The sequence below is a fragment of the Fomitopsis serialis genome (genome assembly GCF_022376445.1).
Source record: "Fomitopsis serialis strain Sig1Antser10 chromosome Unknown B0H18scaffold_8, whole genome shotgun sequence".
Lineage (NCBI taxonomy): Eukaryota > Fungi > Basidiomycota > Agaricomycetes > Polyporales > Fomitopsidaceae > Fomitopsis > Fomitopsis serialis.
Window position 1 is genome coordinate 556747 of NW_025954968.1, and position 20800 is coordinate 577546.

Consider the following 20800-nt stretch of genomic DNA (forward strand, 5'->3'; position numbering starts at 1 on the left):
CCCGACCTCACATCTGACTTTGCCATCGGGGCCAGTCGCGAGCCATCAAAGCGATGGCCTTTTCCCTGCTCGCGTAGCCGCATACGCCTGCAATATTGCATTAATTCGAGTGACCACGTACGGCGGTGTCTGAACACGCGAAGCGAGCTACGCCCAAAGAGATATAAGGCGGGGAGACGGGGCGGCCTCGGCTTCCAGCCACGGCTCTTCGAACGCCCCCCTCTCACTAGCCCATCCTAGGCGATAACAACCCCAATGTAAGTTTCGCTCGTTGGTTCTTCAGAGACATAAGACCGACCTTGCCCTTCTAGCTTCATCGCCTCATGCCTCAACGCGTTTACCTCTGCCACTACGCCGCCAACGGCAACGCCCTCACCGAGCCAGTCCCCGCCCCCCTCGGCACTGGGAGATCGCCGTTCGGTTGAAGAAGCCACCCAAGTCCTTATCCAAAGGGGAGGCATTCCATATCGTGGGCGCCGTAGGATGCCAGTGGGGCTTCGAACGGAAGAAGAACGTTGAGTACGCGAAGAGTGAGGCCTATGCAGGCTGTCACTTTCTCGGCACGATCGAGGAGTCGCAGCTTGACGAACTTGAACGGTTGCTGCGCACCATCCCTCTGCGCCACGGCCACCCGACCTGGAGCTGCCAGAGCTGGATCTGGGAGGCGTTGCTCCTGATGCGCCAGGAGAAATACAACGTCACGCTCCCGCCTACCTTCAGGGCGATGTTCCTAACGATGGAGACCGTGAGGGCTAATTGGGACAAAATGATTGACTCCGACTAGGCTGTCGGTTTCCCTCCCATGCTACGTCGGGTTGTCGAGTTGTCCATGTTATCACCGTTTTCACCGCTCGTCGTACGCACACCCCTGTCCTCGTAGTACTGTCGCCGCCAAAAGTCCGCCCGTCGTGTCGTGTCCCGAAGTAGATAGTTATATCCTGTAGTCTTGAGGTCTGTAACGCGCCCGTGTGTCCGTCTGTTTGTAATGCCATTTCACTATGCCCTGCGTCTTTGCGCGTGAACGACAACGGCTCACCTCGTAGCGCAGAACCTCCACAACCGAGGTCGTAGGCATCGAAACGCCCAACGACACCCGGACGCGAGATACGGCGGGCCCGTTGCAGCAGAGACGACGGACCGCCGTCCTCCTTGTCCGCTGCTAGGCCTTACGAGTGGCGACGCTGCCCAGACATCGACCTCTTATATAGGCGGGAGCCTACGGCGTGGCGCCTGGGCGGTGGCCAACTAGCTTCGTCGCCTCATTTTGAGGCCACACATCGCCACGGGAACGGGAGTGGCCCGGGACCTTATTGTTTGGACAAAGCTCGTGGCGACGCTTTGTGGCAATTACCAAAGCAAGCGAGCTCCAACGGCAATGAGTGGCTAGACCGGCCGCCGCTCACAGGCCACGAGGCTTTTGTTTGGGCGGAAAGTGGCTCTCCCCTGGGCTATAAAGAGGCTGCGTCCTGGCAACGTTCCAACAGCCTGTCCCCGGACCAGACGCACAAAAATCAGCAAAATTGTAGGTAACAAACAAGTCTACATGGGCTAGCGTGAAACTCACCGTCGTTTGTTCTCAGAAAAGTCTCGAGATGGAATCTTCAACGTCCCTCCCCTCGCCCATTGAGTCCAACAGCTCAGAAGGCACGCTCGATTCTGGCCTCTCCAACGCGGAGTCATCGACTTTATTTGGAGACGACCATCCCGAGCCGCCTCCCTCACCAACCGACTCTGATTACCAGACACGTATACCGTCTTCGTTGTACAACATGGTGGCGCGTCGGAGCCTTCGATGAACTGGGAACTGGCGATACGCACCTGCATGACGTCCGAGTTCGGGCGCAGGGAAGCATTCGGCAACGTCTACCGCCTTGATGGTAGCACGGGCGAGTACTGCTACGAGAAAAAGGAAGGCGTCCGCTACGAACTGTCTGCAACCTTTTCCGAAAGCACGGAGGTCTCCAAGTTCAGCTCCGAGATCCTCGGACGCGTGGAGGAAATCATACAGGGTGTCGACATCAGGAATGACGATCCAGACTACGACACCAGGACGTGGGTGTTCGACGTCGTCCACGCTTTACGAGCAGAGGGAATCTACGAAGAGGATAATCAGGACCTTCACCGATCTGGAGAAGAGATCAATGATCCCTCGGACGAGGAGGACTGATACTCACGTAGTTGCCGGTCTCGAAAATGCTTCACTCTAGTCGTATGGATTTCATGTAGTGCGTTGTAATACCGATTCCCGAGTTTCATCAATTCTCCACCGTACCGTACGTGTTGGGCTCAGCATCAACCATACCCGGCGGGTGCGCCAGAAGACACTCGTGATTCAGGCAGCAAAAAAGGGAGACATAGGATAGAAACCAAACCAAACGTACGGTACAGGCACGCACTGATACCACAACTCCGTCATGTATCTTGCTGTATAGGAATAACCATCGGCGCCACTGTCGTAGAAGTCCGCTTCTCTTCTCTCCCGAGACCTGCAGCACGTTCTGACTCCTCGATGGTATAAGCTGGCTCCTTTAGCTCTTTACACCGCCGCTTGTGCACCTTGCTCTTCCAATGGGAGTGCAATGCTGCATCGGTCTCGAAGTATCTGAGGAAGGAAAGAGCAGTGTAATAAGTACCATGGGTTGCAAATGATGCTCTGGAACTCACTTTGCGCATTCTACACAATAGTGCTGCGCGAGACCTGGTTTTTCTAAGTCCAGAGGTTGTGCCTCGAGTTTTGCTCGGTTCTTGGGGATGCATGAGAAGATGTTAACATAGTCGCATACAGCAGCTCACCTTCGGGTCCAAATCAATCAACTGGATCTGATCAATGTCTCTTGTACGAGCCTGAAGACTCAAATTTCAGTACGATCGTGATTCAGAAAACGTGCGACGCACCCTTGTCCTTGCTGCACGATGGACATCCCTTTGGGCGTGATGCGTCCTTGAGCGACGAAGACGGCCCATATTGTGATGAAGGCTGGTGTGGAGGATGCAAGTTCGCAAAACGAGGTCGGGAGCCGGGGCGATGTTACTGAGCAGTGAGCACGACCTCTGGGGATGCTGACATAAGCAAATAGGATCTTCGATCCTCGATCGGGATGAACCGCTCCTCCTGAGTACGAGCGCTTAGACAGCGCGTCGCCTACATAGTAACACTAGCAGCTACCACTCACTAGCATTGCGTCGTTGTCTCCCCTACTGCAGTGACAGCGACACAGCACCTCTCTCACTGGTTTATCACACTCCTTGGAAGAGGTAATATATCGCCCCTTGCCCCGGTTGAGCGCAGACTCGGAGCTTGCGACCTCGAACGATGCGCATTATTTCGTGGAATATAGTAAGTCATCTCCAACATGCTATCATCTATACTTCACTGATCAAAAAAACAGAATGGCATACGGACCCTGCCAAAGTATCATCCGTGAGTATCTCTGGGCGTTCGTACGCGTACCAATGTTGACCTTGCGACAGATGGAATACATTCAAAACCTGCGAAGAGATCCTCGACGCGTTAAATGCGGATATCATCTGCTTTCAGGGTGTGTCATCTCGTTCTAAACGTGCTCAGTACGTGTCTGAACGTGAGGGGCAGAGATGAAGTCCTCGCGTGCAACATTGCAACGAGACGCCGCCCTACCAGGTCAATATCACTCCTTCTTCTCCTTCCCGATCAACAAGGGCGGATATAGCGGCGTCGCTGTATACACCAACTCGAGGAGAGTGACGCCTCTCAGAGCAGAAGAAGGTCTCTCGGGTATGCTTCAGCCTAAGCCACCGCTGTCTGAGGAAGAGCGCGTCTCACCTTCGTATCCCCAACCGCACCACATTGATTTTTACTCGGACGAACAGTCCGATGTTCCGTCTAGTCTCGATGAGCTTGACAGCGAAGGTCGTGCTCTAGTCTGGACTTCGGCTTGTTTGTTCTGATCAACGTCTACTGCCCGGCTGAGACGACCGAGACGCGGTTGCCATTCAAGATGAACTTTCATCTCATGCTTCAGGAGCGCGTGCGGAAACTCGTCGAGGAAGAACATCGCGAAGTCATGGTTCTTGGGGACATCAACGTCTCTGCAACCCCTTTGGATCACGCTGATGGAAATCTTCCGAGCAACGCTGCGAGTTGGTACGACATCCTGCCCGAGAGTGGATGCGAAAGTGGTTGGAACCCGACGGACCTATGGTCGACGCTATACGACCATTCTGGCCTGACAGGAAGGGCATGTTCACGTGTGAGACAGCCCTTGTCCGTACGACTGGCCACTGATCAAGCGTAGGTTGGAACACGAGGCTCCAGGCCCGGGAGACGAATTATGGCGCTCGCATAGACTACGTTCTCGTCACGCGCGGCCTGCTTCCCTGGGTCAAGCATGGGGACATCAGGCTTCGCTTAAAGGTTCCGACCACTGCCCCATCTACGTTGACCTACACGACGAGCTCGCGCTTGATTCCGGAGAAACAGTCAAGCTCTCAGACATGATGAAGCAGACGGAAGGTATGCAGCCTCCTAGAATAGCTGCAAAGTACTGGGAGGAGCTAGCCGGGAAACAGACGATGCTTTCCAGCTTCTTCGGCAAACGTAGCGCTCAGTCGCCTGCCGCAGAGACCTCACCTCCTTCCGACGCTGTGATGGTTCCTACACCTTCCTTGCCGCCGTCACAATCTTCGTCGACAATGTCAACATCAGCACTTCCTGCCGAAAACAATGTGACAGCTGCTGCGTCTTCACAAGGACAATCGAAGGCGGCTCAAAAGCGACTGCCGCACGCCAGGTCCCTTCTGTGTCCACAAAGAGGAAGCCCGTGGACAAGTCCGGTAACTCCAGCAAAAAGCGAAAACAGGATCCATCGCAATCGAACATCTCGTCGTTCTTCGGCAAACCATCCGCCAGCACTTCCAAGTCACCGTCCAAAGAGGTCATCGTCGTGGATGACGATGAACCTCGCAACCCCGGTCATCGGACGTTGTGAGCGCGGAGGCTACTGCGGACGATCAACTCGACTCAGACTATCGTTTGGCTCACGAGTATCACTGTCGGAGGCATCTGCGGTGGAGACTGAACCATCCGCTTCCCAGAACAAACCGCGTGGGCCGGCCTCTTTGCGCCGCTCAAACCACCAAACTGCAGCGTCCACAGCGAGCCGGCGAAGCTATGGACGGTGAACAAGCCAGGACCCAATAAAGGCAAGAAATTCTATCTGTGCTCACGGTACGTCTTTCTGTCTTGTTCATCTTGATGGTGTTAACGAGTGGTGCATCAGACCCGTAGGTCCTGGATATGACAAAGGCAAAGGCGAACGCCTTCGCGAGGAAGTGAACCACGAGTACCGGTGTAACTTTTTCAAGTGGGCGAGTGAAGTCAAGAAGGAAGCCCTTACTCGACAATCGCCAAGACCCAGTGTGACTTAACGACTGTGACCGCTCGACTTGAAGGGCACTATCGTGAGCCACGTTCATGTCGTGAAGCTATCTATGACATTGTATCCTCACTGACCGATGTTAATTATGTCAGGCACAATATATCGTTTTCTGAGCCAACGTCGTGGTTTGAAGGCAGTCAAACGGTAGCCTGTGGGGACTACAGCTATATATGGGAGGTTCTCGCAGGCTAGGCGGATGAACGGCTCGCCATTTCATTGAAGTGGTGCGTTGACAAGATGTGATAACACGGCAACAACATCTCGTTACCTGCATGTTCTACGGTGGACAACTGTACCTATATGTGGACGGCGGAAACATCCTGCATTTCCAGTTGTACATATCGCTCCTTCATTGGACAGGCAGTAGTCTGTCGCGACAATGACTCATCGGAATGCCACTTACATAGGTCTTATAGAATGGCCATTACGCGATGAAGCAGTCGAACGCTTGTCCCAGGTGTCAATGTCCTGAGAGGCCACAATACGCGATCACGTGACCTAGTTCGGTTTGTGGGCGCTCGACGCTCGTCCATTTCGAACTTCTCGCTTAAGTACCATGTCCCGCCTCCCACGCTTGCACTCTTCGGACGACCAACTCGGCCCTCGTATAGCGCCCTCGATGTCTACGACAGCGCTCAGACAGGCCTCGCTCAAGCGGAAGGCTGCCCACGATGAAAACGCGAACGTTCCGGAGCCACCGAGGAAGCTCCCAGCCATCGCAGAGGCCGATCCAAATCAACCCACGCGTCCACCGAAGCCTGCTGCGTCCAGGCTTGCAAAAGGACCACCACCCCTTACAAAGCCGAGGGCACCTCCACTGACGACGACGAGGCGCACGGAGCGTGCGACGAGTGCGCCGCCAAAGTCTGCTGCCCCTACTCGACCCACTGCCACCCGACCCGCGACGCGGACAACAAGGTCAGCGACCACTGAAGACAAGCGGTTTCAGTCCCTGCAGGACCAGGTGTCCTCTATCGAGGCCGCTCGCGCTGCCGATGCCGAACGACTCGCGGCCGCGATGGATTCCGAGCGTGCCAAGGTCGCCGAACTGCAATCCAACCAGACGGCCATGGCCCAGCAGCTCGCTGCGGCAAAGACGCAAGAGCTCGCTCAACGGCAGGAGCTGGACAACGCGAGCGATGAGATCAATCAGCTGCGGCGGCGGCACACGCGCGAACTCGAGGATCGGGATGCGGACATGCGCAGGAAGGAGCGCGAGGTGCGTGAGCTGAAGGAGGAGCTCCGGATGTGCCAGGACGACCTGGAGAGAGAGCGCGAGACGGTGAAGAGCCTGAAAGCCACTCTGTCGCACCAGTCGGACGCGCACGTCGCGCTGACCGCGCAGATCACGGCCTTCCAGGCACAACAGCTCGCGATGCAGGCGCAGATCGATGCGGGCTCGAGGAGCGGCCTTGGGCTGACTATGGAGCTGGAGGCGGCACGCAGGCGGATCGCCGAGCTCGAGAAGGAGACGCGCGAGGCGGAGAGCGTGCGGCGGAGGCTGCATAACATGGTGCAAGAGCTGAAGGGGAACATCCGTGTCTTCTGTCGTGTGCGCCCGCTGCTTCCCTCCGACTTGCCTCCGCGTGGCTTGATCACCTCTACATCCTCTACGGACGGAGCGTCCACGCCCGATGGCACTCCTGATCCTGAGGAAGATGACAAGCGGAGGGAGGACGCAAAGGCGCAGGTTGTGTTCCCGGATAAGATGGACCACAGAGAGATCTTGCTGAGTTCGTCCAGCGAGAGTGCCACTGGGCAGGAACGCAAGGACGAGTGGGCGTTCACATTCGATCGCGTGCGTATGTTCCCTCATCACGGGGCAACGGTTGCCTGACGCCTCTCTAGGTATTTGAACCACACTCCACTCAAGCGGAGGTCTTCGAGGAGATCTCTCAGCTGGCGCAGAGTTGTACAGACGGGTACAACGTTTGCGTTTTTGCATATGGCCAAACAGGGTCTGGCAAGTCCTTCACCATGGAGGGTGGACTGGTAAGCGAGATCTGTTTTAGCTGAGTTCTGCGCTGACGAGACCCAGACGGATGCTACCGCGGGAATGATCCCAAGGGCTGTAGAGCAAGTCTTCAGAGTGGCCGAGGAACTCCGAAACAAGGGCTGGGAGTACAGGATGGAGGGCCAGTTCCTCGAAATTGTGAGTGACATTGATCGTCAGCCTGACGCATCCTCACCCTGGCCACAGTACAACGAGACGATCAACGATTTGCTTGGCAAGGGAGAGTTCGACAAGAAAAGGCACGAGATCAAGCATGATTCGAAGACCGGGCGCACGACCGTGACGGATGTCAACGTCGTTCCGCTCGCCACTGCCGCCCAAGTGCGCACACTGCTCTCGCTCGCGCAGTCCCGGCGTACGGTCGCGGCGACGCTGATGAACGAGCGCTCGTCGCGCTCGCATTCCGTCTTCACGTTGCGCATCCGCGGCAATAACACGCTGACGGGTGAGGCGTGCGAGGGCAGTCTGAACCTCGTTGACCTTGCGGGCAGCGAGCGGCTGGAGAAGAGCGGCGCTGCAGGCGACAAGGACCGCTTGCGCGAGACACAGAATATCAATAAAAGTCTGAGCGCGCTGGGTGACGTGGTCGCTGCACTCGGGGAGAAAGGCGAGGGGAAGAACGACAAGCACATTCCCTACAGGAACTCGAAGGTCGGTCTGTCCTATTTTGATGATTGAAGTGCGCTAAATATTTCACCTTCAGTTGACCTACCTGCTTCAAAATTCGCTGAGCGGCAACTCGAAGACGCTGGTACGTCTGCATTGCTCCTGACCGTGAAATACCCACTGACAGGCCTTTCGTAGATGGTATTGAACCTCTCGCCGCTGGCCACCCACCTCAACGAGTCTCTTTGTTCTTTGCGTTTCGCGACCAAGGTCAGTCTCTACAGATGCTTACCTGTGCCTATTCTGATAGACGTCCGTTCGCGACATAGGTCAACAACACCACGATCGGCACTGCGAAAAAGCAGACGCGGAATGCAGGCGCATCGTAACGCATGCATGTATGTACATCTTTCCTTTCCTTTAACTTACGTATCATCTTCCACGGACAATGAAACCGCTGGCCTCCTGTGCAACCTCCTACATCGCATTCCACGTTCCATTACGAATGATACATTGTTACAGTATGTAAATAGGTATACAGATGCAGCTTCTTGAGCATGGTAGATATTGAAATGCACTGGCCTAAGAGTCTGTCGAACAGGAGCTTCAATATGCTAGTGAACGCGTCGGGCGTTCGCGCGACGCGTGTGTCACGTGCTAGAAAACACCAGCTAGATCGGTCCTGCGGCCTGCCAGTGTCAGTGCTCGCCACTACCAACCAACTCGCTGCCGGTCCTGCTGGTCTTGCTGCTGCGTCGCCTTCTTTGCTCTCTTGGCTTGCACCATCCCCTGGGTTTTAGGCGAGTTTGAGGGTCTTAGCTTTGGTGACAACCACGATGTCTTCTCTAGCTACCGCCCGCTGTAGCCTCCGCTTCACTCCGCCATTCCCCAGCAGCAAGTCATGCCTATCATTTGGAGGACAGACGCGAGGCTATGCTCAGCCAAAGCCTGCCAAGGTGCGGAAGACAATTCCGACAGGGCCGGTGCAGCGTGAGTGCGACCTTTTGATTCACCTCACTGTCCACACTGCGACAGCGGGCCTGAACCCAGAGTACGGTGTTGCAGCGACTTACACCGTGCGCATACTGTTTGCGGCGACTCACCACTGTCGACGTACCGTTTGTCATTGCCGGGGACGAAGGCCCTTGCATACACAAAATACATGGCTTCATTTACCGGCCCGGGACGTCGATGTTCGGATGCTTCGACCTTGCGTGCACCCGCCTGATTGACTTCGCGCCTACATGACACGGGGATTGACTCAATAGAGAAGTTCTGGCTGATCTGTGGAGTTCGCGACACTGGTTAAGGGCTACCTTGACTGGCCGAATTGAATCTGACAGTCCTTCTCTCCAATCCTAATCAAGTGGCCGGGTTCGACGCTTCGCAACACTTATTCTCACTACTGCACTTCTAACTTATCTCATACTCCTCTGATCTCCTCGAGGCGACTTGGCATATCGCTCACACGCTCCACAGGGCAAAGTTTCAAGGGTAAAAAGAACGATCCAGGAGCGAAGAAGAAGTCCTACGCCGGCCCTGTGTGTGGTCATGTTCATTCTTCTCGTGCCACTGCTCACCAAACATCTATCACAGACTCATATGCCTTTATCGGTCAACCAGCTTACGAAGAGCATCTTCCAGTCTGATCAGCGCTTGGAGCTGCAGCTGCCCACGTTCTCGCCTGTATGTCGCACTACGGGAGCACTGGTGCAAGGTCTCACGTCTGTCTTTTAGGAGGCTATGAATTACTCTGTCGGAAAGGCCCTGGCGTTCCCGGCTTCGCAGAATGAAGCTATGCGTGCGTTCGGTGTTCCGGACAGCGCACTTCGCGACGTAAGCCCCTGTTTCATCCTCAACTACTCTGTCTGACGCACAAGACTAGTTCCGGATACTTTCAAGGCCGTGCTCTGTCGTCAGGGACGTCACTATCAGCGCACTGAACGTTCTGGACGGTGCTAGCGACAAGTCAAGTCGGGACACTAGACTGATCATGAGCGAGTCTTGCTACCTCTTCGCTGCGAAAACCACTAACGCTGCCTCGTAGCCGGACCGACTGGTTGTGGCAAGAGCTATCTACTGCTGCAGACAGTAGAATATGCAGCACATAGTGACTGGATCGTGATGTACATCCCGCGAGGTATGATGTCTCTCTATGAGCAGACGCACCCTCTAATGCTTCTCAGGATTGCACCTCGTTGACTCGTCTAAGGACTATGCCTATGACGCGCGAACGCGGACATATTCTCAGCCAGCGTATTCCGATCAGCTGCTCCGCAGGTTCCTTAGTGTCAACGAGCGGCTCATCGAAACGCTCAAGACTCGGGAGCATGTCTCGCTGGAAGACGCTCCTGTACCCGCTGGCTCCCCTCTTAGCGAGCTTGTGAAAGCAGGCGTACAGAACCCGGTCAATGCGCCTGTGGTTCTGGCTGTTCTGATGGATGAGTTGTCGCACCAGTCAACGTAAGTATCCGTCTATCATTTCTGGGTGTCGGCTTATCGCTCGATAGATATCCTGTGCTGCTCGCCGTAGACGATATGCAGGCTATGTACGGCTACAGTCTGTACCGTGACGCGCACTACCGGCAAATCATGGCGCAGCACCTGGCGATCCCGCGAATGATCCTTGAGTACGCGAGCGGCAAGAAGGCTTTCGTACGTTCCATCTACTTTCCTGCAGGCTGCTAACGCCTCATACTTTGCTCTACTCAGCCGCGTGGTGCGGTCATGGGAGCAGCAGGCACCCAGCATACTGCGTTCAAGATGCCACTCGAGCTGTGCGAGGCCCTTGGTCTACCGCCGCCACGTCCTGCAGGGCCATACACGAAGCGCTCACCGGAGACTACGGAGTTCGCGCGGGGCCTGAAGAACTTTCCTGTGTCGCCGCGCATGAGCGTCAGCGAAGCCGCGTCGCTGTTTGAGGTCTGGATGCAGGACAAGGCGCTGCACACGGGCGAAGTGCGCGTCAACGATGAGCTGCGATCTGGTGCGTGATGTCCTCTTTGTACTGGCTCTTGTGATTGATCTTGGTGTGGTGTAGTGCCAAACGACGAGCTGTTCATGTCTAAGTATGCCGAGGCTGACGGGAACCCCAGGGCATTCGTGCAGAACGGGCTTTTGGCGACACAAATGACTTTGTAGATTGGGTCTTAATGTCGTACTAATTACTCCCGTCCGCACGCTTCACAGTGCATCCCGTTTCCACGCGACGTTCTACGGTCCTTTGATATCGCAAGTGACAGGGCTAGACTCTCCTGCCGTACCACTGCCACGGTCGCATGATAAGGCGGCATTGCAGGAGATCAGGACTCGACGGCGTACAATGTCGTCGATGAATTGATATTGACGCGTGTCCTTGCTCGTGGGCGGTCAGGAAGCTTACTCCGCTTCGCGGGATCCTGCACGCAGGTCATGTTCATCTCGATACTCCGTCGATCTTGTCATTATCACGTACGCGTGCAGATGTCCCCGGATACTGATATAATCGGGCTTCCTGGACACCGCTGAACGATATCCCCCCATTTCACTCAGCCAGCATACCACTGCAAGTAGATGAGTGTTGCTCCAGAAACCATTTCGGCGACGCATGGTATGTTCCGCGACGTCGTGATTATCTGTTCACTGTGAAGCAATCCGCAGGTCCACGGAGAGAGTTTTGGCCACGTCCTCAGAGAATAACGAAAATGAGTTCATTGTCTCAGGCGATGGGACTCGGTCGTACGGACCCAAACTTCACTCAGTTTACAGTGCGTTGCTTTTATGAGGTCAAGTCTCCTTGAATTGAATTGGCCTTTCAATCACAAAGAGCTGCATGCGGTTGCTTGCGTCGGACCATCTAGATATGTCGCAACACTTTCGAGATCAAGACCCCGAGCGGTGGACCGCATTCTCTAACGAGGTGACCAGTATGGCTTCGACTTTGACAGGTGCCTAACACAGCTTTTGTCCCGGGCGCAGGTCGTAAGCCGGTTTCCGTACATCAAGACCGAATACGAAGATGCCTGGCCTATCGAGGGATACATCCGTCGTTGGCTCGAGAAGACGCGGTGGGAGCACAACAAGCGATGAAGCTTGCCAATAAGGATCAACGAGACAAGAGTGAGCGGCTTCGCAGGAGCCCGAGGAATGCCGCGGTTCGGACCCCATATCATTACCAATCGAGAAGGGTAAGTCAAGGGGATGAAATACCTTGTTCGTTCATTGAATGTGAATTACCTCCCACAGGTCCTGTCGCCTGCTGAGTCGTCGAGCTCTAGTACGGCGTCTGACTCTGAGTCCACATATCGTGACACGCCTTCAGCGGGTCCGTCTGTATCGGTGAGAGTCCGCCACCGCTCGCGTGCATGAGCACTCATCGCATTCTCTCCCAGGTGAGAACGGTCCAAACCACTCAGACCGCCCGTTCTGGGAAGGCCCCGACTATGACCCGCCACCAAACCACCGCCTCCGCCAGTACAGCACCGTGCGAGCCTCATGATGGGGTCATCCGTGCTTTCCTCCAGTCGCTGAACCCGGATCTAGAAGACCTCACGCAAAAGTTCATTGGCGCGGGTCTTGTTAACAAAACCTGCCTCGTCGCTCTCGCGGGCATGCCCGACTGGGAAAAGGATAAGCTGCTCCGGGATGATATGTCCCTTACGGCGTTCCAGTCTCGGGTCGTTCGCGTCGGACTCGCAGACCTGATGTAACCGTAGATGAGTGTGTGAGTGCTGTACGAAACGAATCGGAATAAGCGTTGTCGCACTTCGACCTTGTGTTACCGTTATGTGCATAGCTGTTAGCAAGACTAGTTTGTGCATCTCCACGGGAAGAGTGCTGTGGCGTTAAGGTACGTGAGTCGGGCCGGGTACGTGTTTTGGCTTCCTGACGTTGTATAGGCGTCGCTTTTTAATAACATCTTCTTCAGGTAGTCGGGCACCCACAAGATGTGCTGAGACGATACCACAACGGTAGCCCGACGTAATACATCCCAGTACCCCGTGCGTGGGCAGTGAAGATCGTTGTGTATTCTTTGCGAATCTCAATCGTGCCGCCCAGGAATGACAAAGGTAGCCAGGCTGTCTCGATCCTCACCTCGTTAGTCGTGCTATCTTCAACCCATGTGTGAAGCTTGAAGTCGGGCTGATTGGAGCTCCGTAGACAGATTCCAGTGCCCATACCGCAAAACCCAGAACACACACCGCCGAGGATCATCGAGCAGAGATGCCGCCTGTCACGGTTCCAGCTCTACTCGTCCGTTGCCTGCCAGCTCGCGCTAAAGTTGAGTTGGTATGCAATCGTTGCTACTTATACCATGACAGACATGACACCTCTGGATTGTTTGCTACCGTGCTACGGTTGTTCTTGATTCAAGCTCATGTTCGTGTTCAAGATTCTCTGCTATCTTGTGTCGATCCTCGAAGCACTGACCTCGACTGAGACAGACTACGGCCTGAGTAATCTCTGCACGTGATCGTCCTGGATCGCTACCGTGACATTCTTGTCGAAGAAGGCATTCTCGATGCACTCAACTACGTTGTTATCACACCATATCGTGGCTCAACCAGTCTCGAAAACCGAAGCCAGTAGGAGGCGTCACAGCGGCCGAGACCAGTGACCGAGATCGCGCACATTCCCCCGCTGAGTCAGTCAGTCAGAATCGGGAAGCTCTCATCTAGAACTTTTCAGTCATAAGTATTGCGGGTATCGTCACTCTCGCCGCTATGCTCACTTGGGGAGAAAAACACGTTGCTTTGAGAAGACGTGTCCGTGTCTGACGTCTATCTATCATTGCATTTCAACGCGGAGTGACAACGCATGATGCAATCCCAAGTTGTGTTATCACCGTGAAGTTCAGTAAGTCACAGCCAGGTTTTTGTGTGCGAGGGCTACTCATTTATTGGGTTGTTTTCAAGGTACGTCGGAGCCGGCTTACCGGCATGGCAAGGTACGAAACAGTTGGCGTACACCAGTCCAGGATAGGCATTGACACGAAGCCGTAGCGATTCGGACATGATTCGCCATGCGTCCCAACTCGTGGCCAGTGGAGAGCCTCGAGGCGTTCTCCGCTATCGCGGACTTGAATTCATACGGTGGTGTTGAAATGCCCGTCAATCCGCACCTGCTATCTCGGGCTCACGTGTGAACGCAGGTTATTGAAGGCTCGATGTCCGACACAATGTCTGCCTCGCAGTAGGTCTCCAACTCAGCTCAACGATTCAACCCCCGGTCCCGGTACCAATCAGATTGGATATATAATGCTGACATAAAGAACCAGCGGATCCGAGTTCCTTTGTCCCCCTTCCCCCCGAAGCGACGAAACTCAGAAGTGTACCCCCGCTATGTCGGCGGCGCCAGGTGGGTATTCCCTGTCCGGCAGCGGTCAACCATCGACGTGTAAATGTTCCTCGTGCACAGAACTTGGGAACAGGAAGTACTGGGCGAAACCTTCGTCTATGCCGAGGTCTATTTGCCCGGCCATGGGTATCTCCCGGAGGGACCCTATATACAGGAAATTTTCGGTACGTCTCATGTGGTGAACGCCTGCCTCAGGCGAGTCATTCTGTCGCCACACAGAATAGTATGCGCTCTCTCGCGGAACAATTCCTCGACACAAGTCGCAATCTTGACAGTCAAGACCCGGAGCGGTGGCAAAAGTTTTTCCGCAAGGTCAGTTACTTGGCAATGAGTTGTGAGGCCGTCGATAGCACGACAACGCTCAATAGGCTCCATTAAGGTTGTACAAAGCCACCCGTTTGTAACGAAGTTTCAGGACTCCTGGCCAGTGGAGGCATACGTGAGGCGACACCTTTCGAGGACGAAGTGGCTTCACACGCGGAAGGCTACTAGTACCAACAGTGTGCGTTCCAATCGGGCGGTCGCGGGCGTTGGAGGAGATGGCAATGCAAATGATGCACCTCGCCGCTTGCGCGACACTTCCACACAGTCTCAGGTAGGCCAGGACTTGGGCACACGTTTCTTCTTATCCCTCATGGGACGACGAACAACTCGATAGGTCACAATTTCTTCAAGTGCATCAGCTACATCGACTGCACCATCCGCGTCAATTGCACTGTCGCAGGTGAGTAAAGACTGTAACTCGAAGTTGAGAGCGGGCATGCAGTGGCTCATACCATAACGCCAGTCGCGCCCCCGTGCGCGTGTGGGGCCAGCTCCTAGTGCCAGTCCCGCAGCAGTTCCAGCACCATCTGGTGTTCAAGTCAACGCGCCCCCTCCTCCGCCCAAAACATCGCCTTTTAAGCTTCGCGAGGAGACCGTCCGCCAATTCTTACGATCGCTCAACCCAACCCTAGAAGATCTTACGCAGAGGTTCATCAGCGCAGGTCTTGTTAACAAGAAATGCCTCGTCGCTCTGGCTGGTATGCCTGATTGGGAGAAAGACAAACTGTTACGCGACGACATGTGTCTCACCCCGTTTCAATCGCGCGTCGTTCGAGTCGGACTGGGGGAATTGGAGTAAGTGAATAGAACAGCATATGTGTATCAGTACGTTTGTACGAATATGAAGTGGAACCGGAGGATCATGGTTTGATTCCAAATCCATGCATACCGCGGTGGAAGTTCCGAACAGGAAGTACTCACATATTGTCGAGCACATAGCGACACAAACGCTACGGGGACCCACACGTATTGTCGCTGCACGTGACGGGACAATTGGGATTGCGGCAGAGCCGGGAGCAACAGCCAACGGCAGTCCCGCCCATTCTCACTCACTCACACTCGCCGTCCGCTCTGCCGTGTCCGTGTCCGCTCTCTCCTCCCTGCCTCCTCGTCAGTCGCTTGTTCTGTGTATCCGCCTACTGCTGTTGAGCAGACTAGCCATTAACTGTCCATCCGTTCACCGGCACTAGTACCTGACACGCAGTTGCTCGTTGCTCACACCGTCACCCTTGCTGTGCTCTCCATTCATTCGTATTCGTCAACATGGGATCTGCTCAGAGCCATGTCGCTGAAGTCCTTGTTGCCACGCTTGCAGTAGCCGGAGCTGCTGTCGTGTACAGCTACAAGCCATCCAGCTCCGAGGTACACCCTGACCCGGCACCTGTGCCTGCGTCCGCTGCCGTGAACAAGAAGAACAAGAAGAAGAAAGCGGGGGCAGAGCTTGTTCCGCCAGCAGAGAAGCCCGCCGCGAACCCTACCGTCATGCAATTCCCGCCGGTAGTGCCTGGCGGCTTCGATGTATCCTCCGCGCCTCACGATACAGAGGCAACGCCCGACTCTGCGCCGAAGGCAGCCAAGTCGAAGAAGAAGAAAGGCAAGAAAACGGGCGCGTCTGGCGCGGGGGCGTCGCGTCCGGTCGACGCGATGTCCGACTCCTCTGCGACCGCACCTGAATCGTCCGCCGCGGCCCCCACGAGGCCCACTGCGAGGGCAAGGAAGGCGTCGACGCCAAAGCCTGCCTCTGTGGCGCCGCCGGTCGATACGGATGGCTCGTGGACTCGCGTTGAGCCCAAGCGGCCGAAGGACCCGCAGGAGACTGCTCCGTTAGATGCAGGGACAAGCGATGCTGGTGTCACCACGACGTCAGTCACCGGCAACTCGTCTCCTGTCGCTCCCGCTTCGGACGAGGAAGATGCAGGCGGTTCCAAGGCCTCGACATCGGACAATCGACGCACACTTGCGGAGAGGATGTTGCCGAAGCCACGGAAAACAGGGGTGGATGAGTACGTTCAACGCGTCCATCTGCCTTTATATTGACTCATGACGTGTTTTGTTACTTCTATAGCATGTTGGAGACACCCGACTACCCATCCGTCGCTCGGGTTATGCGTATTCAGCCTGGCCCCAACGACAAGCCCGCTGCTGGGTTCTCGTGGGCTGACTACGAGGACGTGGATGACTCGCGCGGGACAGCTGATGATGCGGATGGAGAGGACGACAGTGGTTGGGGAGTTGTGAAAAGCCGAGGTCGCTCCAGTACGTCGTTCAGGCTTTCTGTCCACACGTCACCCTCAATTGCAATGTAGAAACACACAAACCTGCTACCGCGCCTACCACGCCAGAAGCGGTGACGAAGAAGCAGCGACAAAACGCGGCGAAGCGCGAAAATCAGAAGGCTGCAAAGGCAGATGCGGAGGCGGAGCGACAAGCACGGCTGGCGCAGCACAAACGTGAGCTCGAGCGCGCGAAGATTGCAGAGCAGTATAGCAAGCCGAGCAGCAAGAATGTGAGCGGAGGCATGACAGCCTACGTGGACGAGAACGGCAAGCTAGTCTGGAAATGACCAACCCGAAGTGAACACCTGCTACCCGCGGGTTCGCGAATCCATTCACAGGCTATCTTGACGCCAGGCTCATGAAAGGGACATATACCAGGATGGTTCGCGTTTCCTATACTGTACTTATCTACCGTACTTTCGTGCTATATGTGGTTTCAGACACTCCTTTGGGTTCGTGCAGTCGGTCGGGCGAGCATATATCTAACTCCTATAGTCACCATTAATCTTGACGTAGTCCTGCATCATATCACCCCATCGTCAGCGCACGCACTACGTACATGATAGAATGCAGAACGACACTTACATAGCTGAAGTCGCACGTCCAGTATTTTGCACTCTGCGAGCCGAGCCCGAGCTCGACTTGAATCGCGAGGTCCTCGACGCTGAGGATTTGTTTTGCGCGCACTTCGTCCACGGTCTCGGGTTCGCCGTTGATGAGAAGCGGGAGGGCGGGTGAGCCATCCGTAGGGATGAACGAGACGTTGACACGGGCTGGATCCAAAGGCTTGGAGAGAGGTACGGCTCCCGCAGCGGCCAGGATACGTCCCCAGCTAGGTAGTGAGTATCAGCAAGTGCTTTAACATGGCATTTTGCGTGGCTACGTACTTAGCGTCCTCGCCATAAAGAGCAGTCTTCACCAGAGCAGACGTGGAGATGCGCGATGCTATTCGGTGAGCATCCTCATATGTAGCTGCGCCCTGGCAGTCAATCAGCACGGTGTTCATCAGGCGCCTTGTTGAATAGCACATACCTGTACGGATACTGTTACGAACTTAGTAGCACCTTCACCGTCCCTGACGACCAATTGAGCGAGCTCGGCAGCGAAGGTTGTCAGCGCATCTCTGAACGTCGTATACGCCGTAGGGTCGCGCTGCTCGTCGATCTCCTGCGTGTCTGAGCCACCAGTAGCGGCACCGTTGGCGAGGACCACGATGGTGTCGTTCGTAGACATGTCCCCATCGACACTGATGGAGTTGAAGCTGCGGTCTACAGCGTACGTGAGGGCGGACTGCAGGCTACGAGACGAGACAGCGGCATCAGTCAAGATGCAGCCTAGAAGCGTCGCGTGCAGCTGGCCGGAGGACCGTGGGGGGCCCATGTCGGGGTGGATCATGCCCGCGCCCTTGTCCATGCCCGCGATCCGGTACTCCTTGCCGTTCACGGTGAACGTGTGCGCGCGCAGCTTCGGGAAGGTGTCCGTGGTCATGAACGCCTTCGCGGCGCGCTCCCAGGCGTCGAACGTCGACCCGAGGGTCTTGCCCTCCTTTGACTGCGACTGGATACCTGTGAGGATTTTCGAGATAGGGAGGTTCACGCCAATGACTCCGGTGGACATGACGAGGGTCTCGCTCTTCTCCTTGGGCGGTGACTCGAGCAGCGCGTCCGTGGCGCGGACCATCGACCAAGCGTCCTCCATGCCCTTCTTGCCAGTGACGGCGTTGGCGCAGCCGCTGTTGACCACGATCGCCCGGGCACGACCATCGTTAGCATTAAGCACCTCCTCAGAGACGACGACTGGGGCTGCCTTGAACGCATTGCGGGTGAAGCACGCTGCCGCGGACGTCGGGCGAGGAGAGGTCGACAGGATGACCGCGAGGTCCGGCGCACCGGTCTTCTTGATGCCGCAGTGCAGACCGGTCACCGCGTAGCCTGCAGGAAACGCACTGTCAGGTATGGGCGCATGGTGGTGCGCCTTTGGCGGGGCTGCACGGGGAGTGATGGTGGACGAAAAGCGCTTCCACACTGAGGGCAGCCGGGCAGCCATGAGGGTAGAGAACTTGAAGAACACCTCAACTTAGCTTTCATATATACGGGCGCAAGATTGGGTTCGTCGTACTGACTCCTATAAATTGACTCGTACCGGGATAGGTGATTCACGCAGCAGACTCGGATCCACGCTCAGCTCTCCAATGGTATATTGCCCTCGAGTAGACGATCTTCGACGAATACAGGGGATTCGAGAAGCGAGAAGCAGACTGTAGACAGACGGCGACCCGAGGGGAACTTTGCTCTCCCACCGCTCCGTTACTCGTTTTCGCCGAGGGTAAGACGACGACCGAGTGCAGCTCTTTACTGCATCAGTGGTTGAGAAGAGAAGAATGAATTCAGTCTGACATGTCTTTTGACGCGGTAACAAACAGAAATTCCCACGGTCATATTTACCCTTACCTTCCTCATTTGGCCGCTGAGATTCCCACCAGTACGACCCGGCGCTATCGCAAACTTCAGTAGCCATCCTCAAGACACTCGACACCGGGCGGGAATACGACAAAAATGGGCTCTACAAGGTGCGTGCTGATCAGAGACAGAGTGTAGCGGGTCGTCTTGAGTGAGTTGAAGAGTTTGGCTGGGAGATGAGGTGTAGAATCGGTGGATGGATGGTCGGTGGATTGGATGACACCGCCGTGCCCCAGACGCACTCTTCTGCGACGACCTATGACTATACCCGCTGCTGCTGCCTCTTGCCTGGCTTGTCTCTCCTCGGCCCTTACTCTGGTCCTTTAGATTGTACTCGAAGGGACGCATTCTCGGCCACAAGCGCGCCAAGCGCAACACTCGCCCGAACACCTCCCTCGTCCAGATCGAGGGTGTCGCCACCAAGGAGGACGCGCAGTTCTACCTCGGCAAGGTACGTCGTAATTGCCTGCGGTGCTTCCCTTGCTTATGATGACGTGGCTACATAGCGCGTCGCGTACGTTTACCGGGCAAAGCGGGAGATCCAGGGCTCAAAGGTGCGGGTAATCTGGGGGTGCGTAAAGAGAATCTTGCTGCATATGCGTTCTTTCACGCTTACTTGGTCCACGTAGCCGTGTCACTCGCCCCCACGGCAACTCGGGCGTCGTAAAAGCGAAGTTCAGGTCGAACATCCCGCCTCACGCTTTCGGGGCTAGCGTGCGTGTGGTAAGCATCAGACGACTACATTCGCCCTCGCTTGGTTGGGCTCACATATCTCCCAGATGCTCTACCCGTCTACGATTTGATTCTGTATCGCTCTCCTCGCATTTCTGCCATCCCATTATGTATGTCGACATACTGCAATATGACATGCTCCATGATCCGCATGCCCCTCTATCTTCTTTGCCAAGGGCTGGCTCTGCATTTGTTGGGATGATCGAACGCATTCTCTACCCTGGAGCGAATAAGAGAGGCAGCGGTGTACCAGAGCTCATTTGGCTATAATATTGCCGATTGACTGCGTTGAGTGGTACACGACATAGCATCTGCATGCTCCATGCACCACAACTATGGCCATGCACTATATTCATACGACTGCGGACATGGTGAACATGCTATCATGGACGGTAACCGCAATGCAGACAATCAGTGTGATGACGCTCGCCGCAACGTTAAAGGGACTACAATAACGCCTTGTCGCGACCATGCCGTCTATTGTCTCCAGACGACCCAGTACTTTATGAACACCTGTCGACGCCGCGTTGGTTTGACTGCTCTCCACGAACGCTGTAGAACTATCGCCGAAGCCTTCTTCGAGCAGCCTCCAACGATAACAACTTGATCACAACTTCACCGGCTGATTCTCAGGTG

The 20800-nt window shown here is 55.5% G+C and overlaps 11 protein-coding genes across 11 annotated transcripts; 9 read left to right on the forward strand and 2 right to left on the reverse strand.

Annotated features, from left to right (window-relative positions):
- Positions 1-496: 496 nt before the first annotated feature.
- On the forward strand, positions 497-658 carry B0H18DRAFT_835127 (uncharacterized protein; the record flags this gene model as incomplete). Its single annotated transcript, XM_048039438.1, has 1 exon — positions 497-658. A coding segment is annotated over one exon (162 nt), but the record flags the coding sequence as incomplete, so codon positions are not given.
- A 1054-nt stretch (positions 659-1712) lies between these two features.
- Positions 1713-2249, forward strand: B0H18DRAFT_983958 (uncharacterized protein). Its single transcript, XM_048044648.1, has 2 exons — positions 1713-2094; positions 2175-2249. Exons 1-2 carry the CDS (start codon positions 1793-1795, stop codon positions 2176-2178), a joined length of 306 nt encoding a protein of 101 aa, XP_047897917.1. The 5' UTR covers positions 1713-1792; the 3' UTR covers positions 2179-2249.
- An 82-nt stretch (positions 2250-2331) lies between these two features.
- Positions 2332-3016, reverse strand: B0H18DRAFT_983961 (uncharacterized protein). The gene is made up of 4 exons (XM_048044649.1): positions 2896-3016; positions 2794-2844; positions 2665-2744; positions 2332-2602 (listed from the first exon to the last, which is right to left on the reverse strand). Exons 1-4 carry the CDS (start codon positions 2962-2964, stop codon positions 2413-2415), a joined length of 390 nt encoding a protein of 129 aa, XP_047897918.1. The 5' UTR covers positions 2965-3016; the 3' UTR covers positions 2332-2412.
- A 297-nt stretch (positions 3017-3313) lies between these two features.
- Positions 3314-5406, forward strand: B0H18DRAFT_1083092 (Endonuclease/exonuclease/phosphatase; the record flags this gene model as incomplete). The annotated part of the gene is made up of 11 exons (XM_048031620.1): positions 3314-3337; positions 3390-3421; positions 3472-3539; positions 3593-3860; positions 3902-4119; positions 4143-4229; positions 4275-4360; positions 4381-4769; positions 4793-4950; positions 5074-5206; positions 5259-5406. 11 exons carry the CDS (start codon positions 3314-3316, stop codon positions 5404-5406), a joined length of 1611 nt encoding a protein of 536 aa, XP_047897919.1.
- A 1029-nt stretch (positions 5407-6435) lies between these two features.
- On the forward strand, positions 6436-8618 carry B0H18DRAFT_928486 (P-loop containing nucleoside triphosphate hydrolase protein; the record flags this gene model as incomplete). The annotated part of the gene is made up of 7 exons (XM_048041673.1): positions 6436-7215; positions 7266-7409; positions 7456-7569; positions 7618-8082; positions 8135-8182; positions 8236-8307; positions 8367-8618. The coding sequence occupies 7 exons, from the start codon at positions 6436-6438 to the stop codon at positions 8424-8426; spliced, it is 1683 nt and encodes a 560-aa protein (XP_047897920.1). The 3' UTR covers positions 8427-8618.
- An 893-nt stretch (positions 8619-9511) lies between these two features.
- On the forward strand, positions 9512-11371 carry B0H18DRAFT_647039 (mitochondrial ribosomal death-associated protein 3-domain-containing protein). The gene is made up of 9 exons (XM_048038942.1): positions 9512-9578; positions 9634-9723; positions 9775-9873; positions 9923-10034; positions 10085-10177; positions 10224-10500; positions 10548-10692; positions 10750-11023; positions 11078-11371. The coding sequence occupies exons 2-9, from the start codon at positions 9640-9642 to the stop codon at positions 11176-11178; spliced, it is 1185 nt and encodes a 394-aa protein (XP_047897921.1). The 5' UTR covers positions 9512-9578; positions 9634-9639; the 3' UTR covers positions 11179-11371.
- On the forward strand, positions 11360-12810 carry B0H18DRAFT_983972 (uncharacterized protein; the record flags this gene model as incomplete). The annotated part of the gene is made up of 8 exons (XM_048044650.1): positions 11360-11364; positions 11595-11626; positions 11677-11783; positions 11843-11935; positions 11995-12064; positions 12091-12203; positions 12262-12354; positions 12408-12810. The coding sequence occupies 8 exons, from the start codon at positions 11360-11362 to the stop codon at positions 12723-12725; spliced, it is 831 nt and encodes a 276-aa protein (XP_047897922.1). The 3' UTR covers positions 12726-12810.
- Positions 12811-14105: 1295 nt separating this feature from the next.
- B0H18DRAFT_647088 (uncharacterized protein) lies at positions 14106-15559 on the forward strand. The gene is made up of 6 exons (XM_048038943.1): positions 14106-14373; positions 14434-14537; positions 14593-14685; positions 14753-14968; positions 15032-15097; positions 15161-15559. The coding sequence occupies exons 1-6, from the start codon at positions 14358-14360 to the stop codon at positions 15494-15496; spliced, it is 831 nt and encodes a 276-aa protein (XP_047897923.1). The 5' UTR covers positions 14106-14357; the 3' UTR covers positions 15497-15559.
- Positions 15560-15620: 61 nt separating this feature from the next.
- B0H18DRAFT_647112 (uncharacterized protein) lies at positions 15621-17381 on the forward strand. Its single transcript, XM_048038944.1, has 3 exons — positions 15621-16700; positions 16763-16953; positions 17004-17381. Exons 1-3 carry the CDS (start codon positions 15961-15963, stop codon positions 17258-17260), a joined length of 1188 nt encoding a protein of 395 aa, XP_047897924.1. The 5' UTR covers positions 15621-15960; the 3' UTR covers positions 17261-17381.
- A 131-nt stretch (positions 17382-17512) lies between these two features.
- Positions 17513-19019, reverse strand: B0H18DRAFT_952016 (uncharacterized protein; the record flags this gene model as incomplete). Its single annotated transcript, XM_048042066.1, has 4 exons — positions 17513-17524; positions 17559-17805; positions 17861-17952; positions 18006-19019. 4 exons carry the CDS (start codon positions 19017-19019, stop codon positions 17513-17515), a joined length of 1365 nt encoding a protein of 454 aa, XP_047897925.1.
- Positions 19020-19426: 407 nt separating this feature from the next.
- On the forward strand, positions 19427-20511 carry B0H18DRAFT_983985 (60S ribosomal protein L33-A-like protein). Its single transcript, XM_048044651.1, has 5 exons — positions 19427-19542; positions 19760-19883; positions 19939-20003; positions 20062-20155; positions 20212-20511. Exons 1-5 carry the CDS (start codon positions 19529-19531, stop codon positions 20233-20235), a joined length of 321 nt encoding a protein of 106 aa, XP_047897926.1. The 5' UTR covers positions 19427-19528; the 3' UTR covers positions 20236-20511.
- The last annotated feature ends 289 nt before the right edge of the window (positions 20512-20800 follow it).

What these genes read in the sequence shown, in the direction of transcription:
- B0H18DRAFT_983958 (XM_048044648.1), top strand. Translation starts at nt 1,793, where the DNA reads ATGAACTGGGAACTGGCGATACGCACCTGCATGACGTCCGAGTTCGGG.
- B0H18DRAFT_983961 (XM_048044649.1), bottom strand. Translation starts at nt 2,964, where the DNA reads ATGGGCCGTCTTCGTCGCTCAAGGACGCATCACGCCCAAAGGGATGTC. An exon ending in ATCGTGCAGCAAGGACAAGG is followed by an intron (nt 2,845 to 2,895) that starts GTGCGTCGCACG and finishes TTGAGTCTTCAG; the next exon opens with GCTCGTACAAGAGACATTGA. An exon ending in TGATTGATTTGGACCCGAAG is followed by an intron (nt 2,745 to 2,793) that starts GTGAGCTGCTGT and finishes TGCATCCCCAAG; the next exon opens with AACCGAGCAAAACTCGAGGC.
- B0H18DRAFT_647039 (XM_048038942.1), top strand. Translation starts at nt 9,640, where the DNA reads ATGCCTTTATCGGTCAACCAGCTTACGAAGAGCATCTTCCAGTCTGAT. An exon ending in CGGACAGCGCACTTCGCGAC is followed by an intron (nt 9,874 to 9,922) that starts GTAAGCCCCTGT and finishes GCACAAGACTAG; the next exon opens with TTCCGGATACTTTCAAGGCC. An exon ending in GGACACTAGACTGATCATGA is followed by an intron (nt 10,035 to 10,084) that starts GCGAGTCTTGCT and finishes GCTGCCTCGTAG; the next exon opens with CCGGACCGACTGGTTGTGGC.
- B0H18DRAFT_647088 (XM_048038943.1), top strand. An exon ending in GGCAAAAGTTTTTCCGCAAG is followed by an intron (nt 14,686 to 14,752) that starts GTCAGTTACTTG and finishes GGCTCCATTAAG; the next exon opens with GTTGTACAAAGCCACCCGTT. An exon ending in ACACTTCCACACAGTCTCAG is followed by an intron (nt 14,969 to 15,031) that starts GTAGGCCAGGAC and finishes ACAACTCGATAG; the next exon opens with GTCACAATTTCTTCAAGTGC.
- B0H18DRAFT_647112 (XM_048038944.1), top strand. Translation starts at nt 15,961, where the DNA reads ATGGGATCTGCTCAGAGCCATGTCGCTGAAGTCCTTGTTGCCACGCTT. An exon ending in CGGAAAACAGGGGTGGATGA is followed by an intron (nt 16,701 to 16,762) that starts GTACGTTCAACG and finishes TTACTTCTATAG; the next exon opens with CATGTTGGAGACACCCGACT. An exon ending in GAAAAGCCGAGGTCGCTCCA is followed by an intron (nt 16,954 to 17,003) that starts GTACGTCGTTCA and finishes ATTGCAATGTAG; the next exon opens with AAACACACAAACCTGCTACC.
- B0H18DRAFT_983985 (XM_048044651.1), top strand. An exon ending in CGCAGTTCTACCTCGGCAAG is followed by an intron (nt 19,884 to 19,938) that starts GTACGTCGTAAT and finishes GTGGCTACATAG; the next exon opens with CGCGTCGCGTACGTTTACCG. An exon ending in TCGGGGCTAGCGTGCGTGTG is followed by an intron (nt 20,156 to 20,211) that starts GTAAGCATCAGA and finishes CATATCTCCCAG; the next exon opens with ATGCTCTACCCGTCTACGAT.